Source organism: Dufourea novaeangliae, unplaced genomic scaffold (genome assembly GCF_001272555.1).
Source record: "Dufourea novaeangliae isolate 0120121106 unplaced genomic scaffold, ASM127255v1 scaffold228, whole genome shotgun sequence".
NCBI lineage: Eukaryota > Metazoa > Arthropoda > Insecta > Hymenoptera > Halictidae > Dufourea > Dufourea novaeangliae.
The window spans coordinates 950974-965253 of NW_015374150.1; the positions used below are offsets into that span (position 1 = coordinate 950974).

A 14280-nucleotide genomic window follows, 5' to 3' on the forward strand; every position below is an offset into this window, starting at 1 on the left:
AAGGATACGATGGCAGACTAAGAATTCAGTAGTACGAGTCGATCATTCGTCGCGTTATAATTGACTGACAAGAAAAAGGTTCTCGCGGACCTTCCGAACACGATAAACAGATTCCATCGTCTCAATATCCGCGCTTTGTCGCCGAGTCTCCGCAAAGTGAACAGCCCGTCCCTTGGAAACGCCATCAGCCGGCTGAGCAGCACAAAGCGATCGCGATGAATCTATAACGCAAACAACTCAGTCGCGAGTCTCCCGCGGGGTGGAATAGGGTGGAGGGGCAGCTTTGTGCGCGCACTTCGCGCAGCGCAGCCGGCAGTTCTTTGGGAATTCCGTGGCTTGTGCGGCTCGCAACAGGTAAGTCGGTGGTTAGAGGGCTCTTCCGCTCTTGCGGTATGCATAATGGATGGATGGATGGATGGAAAGAGAAAGGGTGGCACAGAGGGTGGGGCGCGAGCGAGGGGAGCGAATCAATAGATGGTACGAGGTGACCGAGCGCGCGACAGAGGGACAACGACGACGATGGGAGGCTGAGATCGCGTCTGGGAGAGAACAGGAGAGAATCATGAAACCCCGATAATTCCGAGGGAGATAAATCGCGCCACAGATGGGAGGTGATCTGATCGAAGAGGACCCGCGAACTGGGGCGAGTTCGTTCCTTTAAACGGACGCGTTCGAGTTCGATCGACTCGGCACCGTACTCGATCCCCCGTCGTTTCGGAATCTCGAAAGATTTCCGCGGCACTCCGGGAATCTCTGGCATTAATTAGCGGTCGGAGCTGGTGGTTGGACGGATACGTGTGTCGTCACCTATCGGATGGGACCGTCGACCATTCGTATTTGTAGAAACTGATCGAATCGTTAGATCGAGGCTATAGTTAGCGATATAGGCTGTAGTTTAGCATTGAGGGGATATAAATACTTTGTTTAAATATAAATGAACGGTGATAAGTTGGTAGCGAGTGTCCAAGCATTTAGGACATTATGTATGATATACAAATAACCATGTGGGAGGAAAAGTCCGTGTCAACGTGAACGATCTTGTGGGGGCATAAAGATTTGGCAGCTAAGAGAGTCGAAGACAATAAAGGTATTAACAATCTCAAATAGGAAAAGCCAATCCGTCACAAAATTAATCGTTTAGTATGAGCAGATAGCTAAAATTCAGTAGTATAAGTCAACGGTTTCTCGTGCAAAGTCTTTCACACGTCACGCCAAGTTCCAAAAGGTTAAATGAAAATTGTTCTAGATAATTTACGGTTAACAACGAAACTCCAAGGGCAATTAGTTCGAATTAATCGACAATTTTCTTTCCGTGTAGCGCGTGTCCCCGTAACACGCGATTTCGTGCAGCAACATCGAAGATGGTGTCCACGTTCCGTCCCAGCACGACATTCGCCACACGATTCGATCGTAACTCGCAACTTATTACGTGCTCCGCGTCCATTAGCCGTGTCGCTTAAATTGCAAACAATAGTCGAACCGGGAAGAGGGGGCTGGGATAGGGACAAAGTTCCCGGGCCCATCAGCAACTTTGCGGAATCTAAATGTTGTCAATTACCGGCCGCCCAGCGGTCGGAACTTTTAACCCTGACTAACCAATAGCGGGGCTCTTAAAAGTCCTGATCGTTCCCCGACGTTTACATGCATGAGCAAAAGTGGTGATTACGGTTGTATAGCTAGTTAGCGGAGGCTTTCCGGACAAGAACCGTAACAGTCGCGGACTGGTTCGAACGATGGGAGGTCCACGCGAATGCCTGGTACCGTGGAAACCTTCTATAGAGACTCGATGTGCTCTTTATGTTTCATGGGACAAAGTGTGAAAGTGATATAGACACAGTGTAGTGATGCAGAAGAGCTTAGAAAACAACGGTGTTGCTTTTCCGACTCCAGTGGTGGTCAGAAGGTAAATAGAGTATTCTTGCAATAAAGATGTGCATCGGTAAATATAAATTGTCTGATTGAATACTAGCCAGCTCACTTGAGAAATACTTTTTATCGTCAGGAATATACCATAAAGAAGGTAAATAAAGCGTTCTTGTAATAAAGATGTGTATCGTAAGAAATTGTAAGAATAGTTTCTCTGGTTGGATTCTGTCTTATTCTACTTGCTCAATACTTTCTTCTCATCCGATGTACGTCGTAAAGGAATATATATCGTCCAGAGTTTATTTTCACGTGAATGGACCATCAATTTCAAGCTTGTTTTTCGATCACCGCAATGTTTGCGCGATTTTATTTCTTCTGTGTCATAGGAGATACCAGTTTTTCTCTCCGACGATGATGAAGGTATCAACCGTTCAGGGGAAACCAATTTTTCAAAGAAGCTCGCGCTATCAGGTAACAGATACGATCGGTCGGGACGGGGCGGAAAAAAAAGCGGAATTTATTCCCGGTTGGAAACTCACCGGTCTTCGGTCGAGCGGATATTTAATCGACATGGCCGATCGAGCGACGTTTATGACGCGCGTTTCAAAAAACCATCGATCCCAATATTCGCGTCGATAATGGGCATCAAACCGGCGTATTATTCAGTCGGACGATTCCGTAAGATTTATGGTCGGACAGGGGATAAATGTTAAATTTCGCGACGCTTGATTTTGAAGCGCGGTTTGATGAATCGTGCCCCCGAGCGGGAAAATATTTTCCCCTCCTACCGGCTCGGTTCGACCGTCGGCGACAAATAATCGTGCGAATTGCTCCCGTGGGCCGGTCCAACCGAAACAAATACTGTAGGAATAATCCGTGGGACCAAAAAACGACAGATAAGAACCCCGATGGTTTCCGGTAAACGTGACACCGACACGATTTATCAACGTGAAACATATTTATATTGTTCAGATGAGCTCGTTCCCTCGAAAAATGTTTAATCGAATGATCACCATTGATTGCCTGATTCATGATCGTCTCGATGTTTGAAACTCTTTTCTTTTTCTGTGTTTTTTTTAACAACTGAATCGGTGATTAATTGTCCAGCAGCTAGTTCAACAGAGGGTAACTAAAATCGTTGGGTGTGAATTTAATTGGAAACTTCTGCTCGGATGGTCCTCTGAATCCGAGGGAAAAGGTAAACAGAGGAAACGAGTAAAATTGCTGGACCGGACAACCGGTAAAATTAGATGATTTCATATCGAAAAGATAAAAGAAAGAACTTCCAGCGAAGCTGAAGAACCGACGAGACGACTTTCGAACGGGAACTTCTTGAGCGCAGATCTCATTCGCGAGTGTTTAAAATTGTCGACAAAATATGCCACATTTATTAGCAAAATTTTCCTCGTGTACCTTCGCGTTGTTGCAAATTAACGAAACATCGTCGAATTAAAGACGAAAGGAAACGCGAAGGGGAAACGGGAAATGTTCACTGGGCGCGCGCACCGCAGTCGTAGGCTGCGCCAGAGAAAGAATTTCCCATCCGCTTTAATTCTGTAATTAAAGAGGTAAAATGGTAATCCTCGAAGGCCCCAATTGTGCTTCTCGCGTTTAGAGCACGCAGTCCCTGACCCGTTTTCGGCTCGAGTATCTTGGAACAGAATTCCCGGCGGGCCGATGTACAGTCAAGATTTCGGATTTACTGGATCAAGTGCTTAAAGAAGCGCGCATGAAGCACCGAATTGAAAACGAATGGAAACCGGTACACGGGAGACAGAATTAGCTAAATGGCACTTTCGATTAAAAAGAAATCTTGAGAAATTCGAACAGAAATGCAAATGCTTTATTAAGTCCAGTAAACCGGTCCGTTTCATAAGTTTTAAGACTAAAAACGTGAAATCATTACAAATTCCCAGGTTCGCTTTCTTTTTCCTCGATTCAACTGCTTCTATTGGCTTTAGCACGATTTTTCTTTTCACTCCAATAAAGTTCTACACGGTCTTTGCCATGCAGACAGAAAAGCCGCGCGAACATTCAATCGCGATAGTTTCAGTTAACTTGTTCCTCTGCTCGACTCTCCAAGCAAACCAGCAAACTCATGCACGGAATCACTAACGTCAGAGAAACAGACGGGATAACGGAACAGACCACGTAATCAGGGACGCGACGATAATCCGTGAACGTGTGAGGCATCGTGCGGAAGTCCCTTTGCCATCGAAACCCTATGAGAAGCAACACCCTTGACCAAAACCGAGCTATCGACAAAGGCACTATGCCTGACGTAATTTCGTTCGGCAGGCTCCTTGACACTCAAGCTGACGGGAGCACAAATTACATTGACTTTAATTAATAGCTTTCTACGTAGCTAATCCACTTTCTTCGTTTACAAAACAAGTAGAATATTGTAGTTTAAAAGAAAAAACCATGCACGTGTAATGATACGTTCGAAGTTTGCACGTGTAATGCAATATTGGAACTGCATGGCCCTTGAAACGCGTCGGGCGACGATCCTTGTTAGTCACGCCAGTGGAATAGGTCAGTGGTTTGCCAGGCACGTCGAAATAGAACTCCGATGGAACAGTAACGTAGAAGGGGTGTTTGATCGTTCAAACAGATAAAACGATCGAAGCTGAACAGTGAAGTGAATGGTCTCCACGAGTGAACTAGTGGAACAGGTCAATATTTCTCCAGACAATTCAGATCGTTTAATGGTTTCAAATTGCCAGTTTAAATTCACAGCGTTCTACTCACATGTTCTAATATTCTGAAGCCTTGTACGCCCTGAAATTATCTTTGCAACTCCGCATTCTGTCGACAGAACAAAGCCAAAAGGGGAGGGAAGTGATTAGGCTCGGAACAAAAGGGCCGGTTGCGCGTTTTCGCGCTCGTCATTCATCGAACCTACTTTTGTCACTCCCCCCACGTGCAACGAGTCATCAAATGAGTCTACTCTCGGGCTTATCTCGAGCTTATTCTTGAATGGAAGACAGACGCACGACACTCTTGTCCTCCCGAATGAACTCGATTGAACGCGTTTTAAGGCGTATTCACACCGGGAGTCGCGTCGAACAAAAGCCATACGCTTTCGGCAGCAAACTAGCAGCGAAGATTTGGAACGCTGGAAACGAAACTGGAAACGCGTGAATGAAAAGATCTTCTCGTGTTTCCTTCGTTGTTTCAGAGCCGCTCGCGTTCTTTTTCATACGTTTCCTCGGGAACGTGGATGCTCGGGCTCCGGTTTCCTTTCAAAGACGCACATCTCTACGTTTTCCTACTCGAATGAACGTCGCTAACTCGAAAAAGAATGCAGTATTATCCTAGGTTCGAGACGAAACCAACGAAACGCGTGACAGCGAGCTTATTCGCGATCGAAGCTGATTCGAATTCGGAATGTTAAAATTAAAATGTGAATTTCAACACATGGACCCGTTTTACTGGACACCGTCTCTCTTTCTCTGTCTCGGAGATATGCAGACGCCTCGGAATCATCGGATGAAATCAGCTCCACCGAGTTCGCGGTTCGATTTGGCCCCGATCCAGCGAGTTCGATTCCAAGCACTGATGATCCTCGTGATGGCCTCAAGGTTGTCCCGGCGGATAGAGAGAACACAGCCACCCGTAGAAAAGTTGGCAAGCGGACGTAACCGCCAGACACCGTCACAGCCTCTCTTTCCCCCGTGTTGATTGCGAGTGTCGGTCTTGTCTGCAGCTCAGCTGACAAGCTTCTATTGGGCGTGATATATCGACGGTTACTGCGTTCGCCAATTCCACCCGGATGAAATTCACACTACGGAGATACCTCCTGTTTGAGCAGATACTGTTCCGTTCTTATTGCCTTCTTACACGGTTCTATCGCGATTCACGGTTCTTCGTAACTGAACGCAATTGATCCCTCTTTACGATTACTTTCGCTTGCTTGGTTATTAATTCGCCAGAAAACCAAGCCAATCTCGACAATTTCAGTAAAACTTGAATTATTCCATACGTCTGATCGCGCATCGATTCATTCTACTTACTTCATAGAGCCTTGTTTCCGAAGTGGGGATGTTCGATTCCGATTCGATTCTTCGGAAGATAGATTCCCTTGGGTAACAACTCACTGCTGTTTATAACACATGCACTAACGGCCATAAGTATGGGACCATGTCTGACAATTAAAGAAGGAGAAAAATATTATTCTACAAAGAGTTAATAAAGGTAACATTCTAAAACTAATGATAAGTGATTTGTCTATGTACTGATTCCGTAACTTTTATTTTATCGTAACAAAATTCCCAATTACTATTCCATCAGTCGCGAACTCCAGTACCCATACATTTGACCGATAGTATATGTATTATACACGGCAATGACATGTTACCCAAGGGTATCGATCTTTCAAGGGACGAAATTTCAAACATCTCCAGTTCAAAGCCTACCTGGCGCGATACAGTAATATCCCTTCTTCTTGCCTCAAATAATCACAACGTACTCGTCCGATTAAACACGCTCTCTTTCTACTTAACGATTAATACGATCCAGAACAATGCCGAACTTTGCCATTCAGGGTATAAAAGCCGTATCCTCTCTGTCCGGCTACAAACGGAATTACTCTCCAGCCGGACGAAAAACATCGAAGGATCTCGGTGCAGTGTCGGTGGGAAGGGGGTGGTGAGGTAGAAAGGTATGCGGCAGTCGTAATTACAACCGGCACTATATCATCGTTATAACGTGCCACGCCGACTTGCCGCCCCCTCAAAATATTCGGGCTTAACGCCCGCTTTACGATGCGACCAACCACCGTGCTGGGACAGTTTCACCCTTTCGCCCTCCATCCGTCCCCCTTTCGCCCCGCTCGGCGGTGCCGCGTACATCTTGAAATTGCACCACCCAGTCGCGGGCCATTCGTTGCGAGTCCACGAACGAAACCGCGTTCGCACATCCGTCCTTTGTATTTTCGACTTCGATTCAACGTGGCGGCCACCCGCGCGCCTCGTGACGGGAACTGCTTGGTCCACGGAATTTTCGGCTGGCTGGCAAACCGACAGCGCTCTCCAATCCTCGATATATCCGGTATTCTTCTTTCTCCTACTCTCGAGCCACGTTAATTCTTCGTTTCCCAAGATACCGGAAGGTATCGTTCGATGGCAGCTCGCTGCACAAAGAACGGCGCTGCGATAAATTTGGTATTGTAAGTCGAGGTCGTTGCTGGATCTTTTTCGCTGTTAATTTTCAAGGAATTTGTACAGGTCTAATAAAAGAAGAATTGGAACGGAAGACGCAGAATCGAGGATACTATGTTTAAAAGGTCGGTGATATTCCAACGCAATAAAGTTACCTAGTACAGGAAATCCTCGATTATTCACTGAGATTAAATATTTCATAAACTAATGGCCATATAGGGCTGAAATATCATTGGTTTCAGAATTCCAAGCTGTATCACTCTACTAAACGTCATTAAAATGTCAGTGTTTCGCCTAGAGTCCTCTCTTTATCAGTGAAACCTTCGAACACTCATCGAGAATATACTGTATCATCTTTGTGGGGGTCTGAGAAGAGGACCACAGATTTGTACATACTGTAAAATGAATCGAAGGCTCGAGCGGAAAGGGAAACACACTGTGCAGATCAGAACAATTAGGGGGGTTGAACCGTCTGGTCCGACCGATCGATCGGTGACACCGCGAAATTGCTTTTCACCGTGCAGCGCCGGCCGAAATGTGATTGGAATTCGATTAACCGGGCCGTTGTTCCACGGTCCAAGACGCACCGACGACGGTTGAATCCATCTTCGAGTCAGTTTAACGCGGATTTCCTCGGCAATCCTCCCGATTGCTGCGCGAGCAGCCCCTTAATTGACTGAGCCCTGGCGGCAATGAAAAGAGCTCGCTCGATAATCGGTGTTCACGGTGCTTTCGACGGTAAATCTGACCGTCAATACGATCATGGTTGGTCTTGTAACGGGATAGTCGAGGGGGAATTAGCCCCGCCCGATCGATGGACTATAGAATGTAACCAGAGTTCAGGACGCAAAATCGCGGCGAGTTACGAACAAGAAACGACGAAGGTTCGCCGAAGTGTAACAGCCGAACGTCGATTGCATGCCGTGGACAGGCTGTGTATAGACCGGAATAATTTAACGTCTATAGCCCGCGAGGTTGTTACTTATAGTACAGTACATGCAACCTGAGGTAATTTAGTTGGTTGCAAAAAGCATGAATATCTTATGTACCAATCGCTACACGGCTCGATTAAGTGTTAAAGTAAGTACTCGTCCGTAGACTCTTGGTTGGTAAACATGTGTAAAAGTCTGATGAAAATCTCTAGTCGATTACTGGGCATGAGAAATAAAGACGACAGGATTCAACGATATTTATCAGATAATTTAATCACTTCGTGTTCCATCTGGCCTCTTTCGAATGTAAATTCTAGTTCAAAATTAGAAATTCACGAGCACGTTATAAGGTTAGCCCCCTCTGTACCAAAGAACGTCAGCATAAATTCTGATTGGCCACAAGAGGGCCCCACCAGGGTGTCTTTATTAAGTCGAATATCATTCTACAGTCGGTGGTGAAACGGGGGCAGGCGGTACTGGAAGCTCGAAGCGCGCGCAAGGGAGGGAAAGGGGTGGTTGCACGTTAATTGGACACACGCGAAATTAATGAAAGCGGCGGACTTTGAAGTCACCGGCAGCAAAAGAACGACCCTCACAGGTGGGTGCAACAACGTACGTACCCCGTTTCCTGCAACCGTTCTACGGCGGCGCACAATAATTATGGCAGTCGTGTGATCGCGTTCCGCCCGTCGTCCCTCGTTTTTCGTCCATCCCCCTTCCCAGACCCTCTCTAAAGGGGTTGCTTCGTGGCCGTTGGAAGATATGTGGCGGTGGGTCGGGTTTTAGTCCGGGAGAATATTAAAGTTTGCTCATTAACCGCTGATGCATTGCCCCAGTCCACCCTCTCCACCTGTCCTAACGGGCAACGACACGATACTCAGCGAAGAGGGGCGGAACGCTTCCTCGGGCAACGGTTAAAAAATGCTCCAGCCCATCCGTTTGCATTTTCGGATGAATATCTACGACTCTCGGGACTCGTGGGGGTTAATTACACCCTTTAGGGGGTTGCAGAAATTGAAGGAACGGAAATTCAATTGTTTCGGATACAGTAAATCCTCGATAAGAGAAGCACTGGTAAGGAGAGGTCCTCAGGTATAACGCTGACTTTCTAATGATATTCAGCATAGTGATAGAGCTTGGGATTCTGAAGCCGATGACATTTGTTTCAATCACATATGACATTCATTAATTTATGAAATATTTAATGTTCAGTACTGAGGAGTTTTCGAACACACATCGAGGATTACTGTATTATGTTTAATTAATATTTACAAGAAACACCCTACAGTATTTTTACAATACAATCTCCTTGAATTGTTTGTCGTAAATATACTTCGAGAGAAATTTCGTTTCAAGATTGAAAAGGGATCGAGAATGTTTCGTAGTCAGGGTGTCAAGTATATACGAAACAGATGTTCCGTCGTGGCTGAACGGTGTCTGGTGTGTCGCGAAGGGGAGGATGGCTCGAACGTCAGGTGGCTGGAAAAATGGGGGTTGGTTTCGTTTTTACGAGGGTCGAGAACGCCCCGCGAACTCCGTTTTGCGAGTGAAAATTCGATTCAGCCGTGAAAAAGAATATTAGAAGCTCGGCATGAGAAAGTTTCGAGATCGTTGCGCGTCCACGGAACGGGGTGTAATACTTCGGGAACGGCTAAGGGAGGGGTGGTGTGGTGGGGCGTATACAACGAAATGGATTTCGACATCCAGTGACTCGGGTGGGGGGGGCGAGGGGGAATAGGTTTACAGTCGAGGGGTTGCGCGCGATGTCTACGAAGTAAAGGTCCCCGCTTCAAGTGATAAGAAATCTCGAACTTGCAAAGCAGCCGGATGAAGTTGCCAATCTCGAAAGGTCTGCTTCTACTTCTACGTCTGTAGCATGTGTACGCAGAGTCGACAAAAAGGAAATTCGATATATAAACGTGGTAGCAAACGCGAGTACACAAAATTGGATTATCTGAAATGACGGCCTCGTCTTCGGTAATTCGAAGGAATATTTTTTTCGGTCGATTTTAAGAAGATGCAACTAATATTCTGGTAAGAAAATTCTATTCGGACGTGCAACAGAAATAGATGGAATTTCGAAGGTCGTCTGACCAAACATTGGCTTATTCTACTCGAACGTAGAAACGTGTCGTTTTAATATCCTGTTTCTTTTTTAATTCAAACCTTCGACATTTCATTAATTAAACATTCTAAATCAGAGGAGTATCTCTTTATCGCATGAGCGTATGGAATCCATAGTCCTGAAATTGGAAATACGATTTTCATGTTTTTCGGCGGGAATATGCACGACAAAATTCCGTGTAATTCGCGTACAGCTGCAACGATGTTCAACGGCAGACAGATTTCAATTAAATCACGGAACGGTTCGGTCTATATTCTACCGTCATTGCGAATTTATGATTTGAATATCGTGAAAACAGCCTCGGTTAATACACGCGATATTACTTTGGTGTCCATTGTGCACACCGTTCGGGCACGAGTTATCCGTAAAAGTTACAAATGTTTTTCCACTAACACCCCCCGTATGAAGTTAGGATTTCCAATTATGCCGACCTACGTATAGGAAATTCGTTATCCATAACGATCAAACGAATAGATTAATTCAATGCTAAATTACTCGAATCATTGGTTCGACGATTGTATTAATGAATACCATTATAAACCCATGTGAAATACAATGGAACGAACGAACAAAGGTTTATTGTTTATTCTCCACAAAATCGAAATACGTCACAAGAAGTGTCGGAGAATACTATTGAAGAATTCCCGTTGTAACAGTTTAAATTGCCGCAAAGACGAGATGCGACGGAAAAATAAATCCGCGAATAAGAGCTGCGGTATCAAGTAGTTGTGCAATTTGTCGTATCTCCTTCTACCAGAGAATTTAATATCCCTGTTGCTCGAGCAATTTTTCCGAACGACATAGAGGTACCTGAGACAATTCCAGCGCGTCCACCCCCCCTCCCCTCTAACCGCTAATAGCAATTTAACCGACGCGTAGATCCAGGTAGCGCGTAATTAAGCCCCACGCCGTCCGCCTACCCTCTATCGTTCTCTAAACGCGTTCCCGTCGTTCCATAAACGTGAACCGAGCAGATTTTGCGGCTATCCAGGGGTATGTACGCGCGTTATGAAACCCGGAAGTGTACCGACCGCATTAGTCGCACTACAACCTCCCTCCCAGATATCCTATATTCGAGGAATTCCACGCTGTTTCTTCGCGCGTGACGACCCAGGCGATCATTCCGAAACCCTTACGGGAAAAAACTACTCTGAGCATGGGGAGCAACTAAACCGTTAACCCTTTAACGCCGAAACCCTTAAATCGTTATTTAAAAATGATGAGACTGATGTATGCGTTGTATCTTGTTGTTTTGAAGTCGAAAATATCGAACAACGAATTCAGCGACGAAAAACTGAAGGTCACCAAATCCGATACGGTCCTTAAAATGCTACATAATTCATTAATATGTTTTTCGATACAGCAAATAGGTAACGAGTTGTTTTAGATAGTAGTTTTTATTGACACACCCTGTATATAATACGAATTGACTCTTAATACACCCATATCGATGATACATTAGTTCTTCAGAATCGATGATATTAAACGTTTCTTTGCATTAAAATAATCTATTCTCCAGTTTCTAACAAATACAAGCCTGACAAATGTTACAAGAGAAACATTGTGAAATCATAGTTTGGCCGCCACTGTATATCCTCGTGAACATAAAGGGATCTTTAATCCGAGAGTGTCAGTACCCGTTGTTGTTTCATTTTCCACTTCCCTCCACCCAGTTCCCAACGAAAATACGCCAGCGTCGCGACAAGGTCGGAACGTAAGGGACAACAATGGCGTTTCTGGCCCGTACAAAGGATACAAGGGGGCGTGTCACGGTGGATGTAAACAATGTCTCAGCCTGTGTATTACTACCTGCGAACCGGACAAAGTAATCGTGAGCGGTTGTCGTAACGAGTTTCCGCGCCGTGGAACGTCGATCCTTGCTCGTGTGCTCTCGCGGCAGCAACGACGAAACTTCTTCGATATAGTGAATTATTCGAGACGACCGAATCGTATTCCCCATTCTGCGAACGTATTCTTCCAGACGATTCCGTGAACGGACTCTCGAAAGCAGCCTGAACAAAGCGCACGTCGCAGGTTCGCTGCTTAATTCCCTTTCGATTTGCTACTTGTTGCGCTAATTCACGGCAGCCGCCGATGCGTGGTTTCCTTCTTTGTGGGTATAGGTTCCTGTGCCCGTAGAATCATAATGAGAGTTTACTGTAAGATCGTCACAGGGAGACTTGTGCCGAGGATACCTTGCTAATTCTGGGTTTTGCGGTGGGAACAAATTCTATTGGGGTCAGTGACTGTGGTGGTACGAGGTGTGACAATAAAATAGTTTTCTATCCGTCGAAGTAGGACAGATATAAACAGTCACGTCCCTGAACTGTATAACCTGATCCCCTCCACCTACCTACCTACCTGCGAATGGTCGCGATTTCGACAACCGTTTCAGTCACCGTGCAAATGTGTTCGCGTAAAGACGTGTTTGAGTTCGTTGATTCACGTGATAAATAAAACGCAATTTATGTGTGTGTGAGACAATAAAATTTCGAGAAGAATTCGTTTCAACATTTTATTTCGAGAATCAAACACGGACATGGAAAGGGTATGTAAAGATTATTGGACATCAGTGGACTGTGGATTTTATGGATTTATAACGTATCGGGATCTGTGGAATACAATAAAGGACAAAAATTTGTTGTTTTCTATTTTATTCTGAACCCAATAGGGTACTTAAGGGAAGAAACAAATTTCTATATTTGCTCTCGTCTCTATGAATTATTTTCTAAAACGTTATTTTGCATAAGAATCCACAGTCTAGACATCATAGATGGAAGATTTCTAGAAATCCCCACACAGGTGTGATCTCATTCTCTTCTGTACCGCGTGTATCCAACGCGAAAACACGTGTCTTCGTCCCAAAGAGTAATGGATGTCTCGGCTTAACCGTCGACACCCAGAAGACGATCCTCGAACGATCAATGGTTTTAAAACAACGATTCACGTTCTTCTTTCCAGAAATCCGAACGTGATCGATCACCACGCCCGGAACGACACGCTTCTGCCCGCCAGCCGCGAGAAGAGCCGTTTCCGTAGCCTGACGTGGGACGAATACGACCCGGTGCATCAAAAATACCTGGAGATCGGTAAGTCCGTTACAACGATATTTCTACGGATTAACAAAAACCGCTCATTCCACGAAATTAGTGGCGTGTTCTTGGTGAAGAACCGATATATGGCAGCTTGACCCTTCCACTCACCTCCATCCTTTTGCGACGTACCTACTCGAAAAACCTCGCACCGTAGAAATGATATCACGTGGGAAGGTGGTCGAATTAGCCGGTATCACGGGAGGCGCCCTCAGGGGGCCACGTTTCATCCGCGCACACGCAGAAAGAACGCTGTGGAAAATGAAGTGGCAGGATAGAAATGCTGGTGCTCACCGTTCGCGCGTACTCGCTTGTCCAGTAGAGAGAGACAGGGACAGAGAGAGAGAGAGAGAGAGAGAGAGAGAGAGAGAGAGAGAGAGAGAGAGAGAGAAAGAGAGAGAACCGAGGGAAAGACTTTCCGTGAGGTCATTTTTATTTTCAGCGGCTCTCCGAGCGCGGCAGATGACGTGAAAGGAACCCTTTGACCTGAAAAAGAATTTGTGGTCTTTTTCCCCCCGCCGGTATTTCCCTCTCTCTCCCTCACCCTCTCGCTTCTATTACTACCCCCTCTTTTCTCTACTCTCACTCTCACTCTCCGAACCCCTCTACTTTCTTTCTTTCCTTCCTTCGCCGTTGCACGCATTTTTTTGCGCGCCGTAACGTTAGGACGAACGCGGGCATAATTCCATTAGCATTTGAAGGCAATGCGAGAGGACTAATTAAGCTAATTAGGAGTGTTTCATGACGGCGATGCTCTTGATGCGCCCGCGTATTCCGACCGGCAAAAGGAAGGCCGCCGCCTCTGCGCGTACGTGAAAATGTAGCGGACTAATTGAAATAAAAAAAGGCATCCAGAAGAGTGTAATTGAGGGAAATGGGGGAAAGGGGGTAAACCTGCTCTGTAAATGGCTTCGAGTATTCGTTTAATGAGTTCTTTAGAGTCACGGTTCCGTGGGGCCGCGCACTGCTACGACAAGCATCACCGCGAAAAGGACCAGTTGGTGAACTCTGTCGGTACGCGATCAGTTGTCAACTTTTTTTTTTTTTTTTTTTTTGACGAAAAACCTTGAGCAAGGTTCACCGCCTCCGATGTCACCCACTAA

The 14280-nt window shown here is 45.7% G+C and overlaps 1 protein-coding gene across 1 annotated transcript in view; it reads left to right on the top strand.

Annotated features, from left to right (window-relative positions):
- The window catches only part of LOC107191633 (neuroligin-3-like), a 109780-nt gene that overhangs the window by 48841 nt on the left and 46659 nt on the right, over nucleotides 1–14280 (top strand). Inside the window, exon 6 of the mRNA XM_015580720.1 lies at nucleotides 13047–13174. Within this exon, the coding sequence (XP_015436206.1) occupies nucleotides 13047–13174 (128 nt within the window). The remainder of the gene's footprint in view (nucleotides 1–13046; nucleotides 13175–14280) is intronic.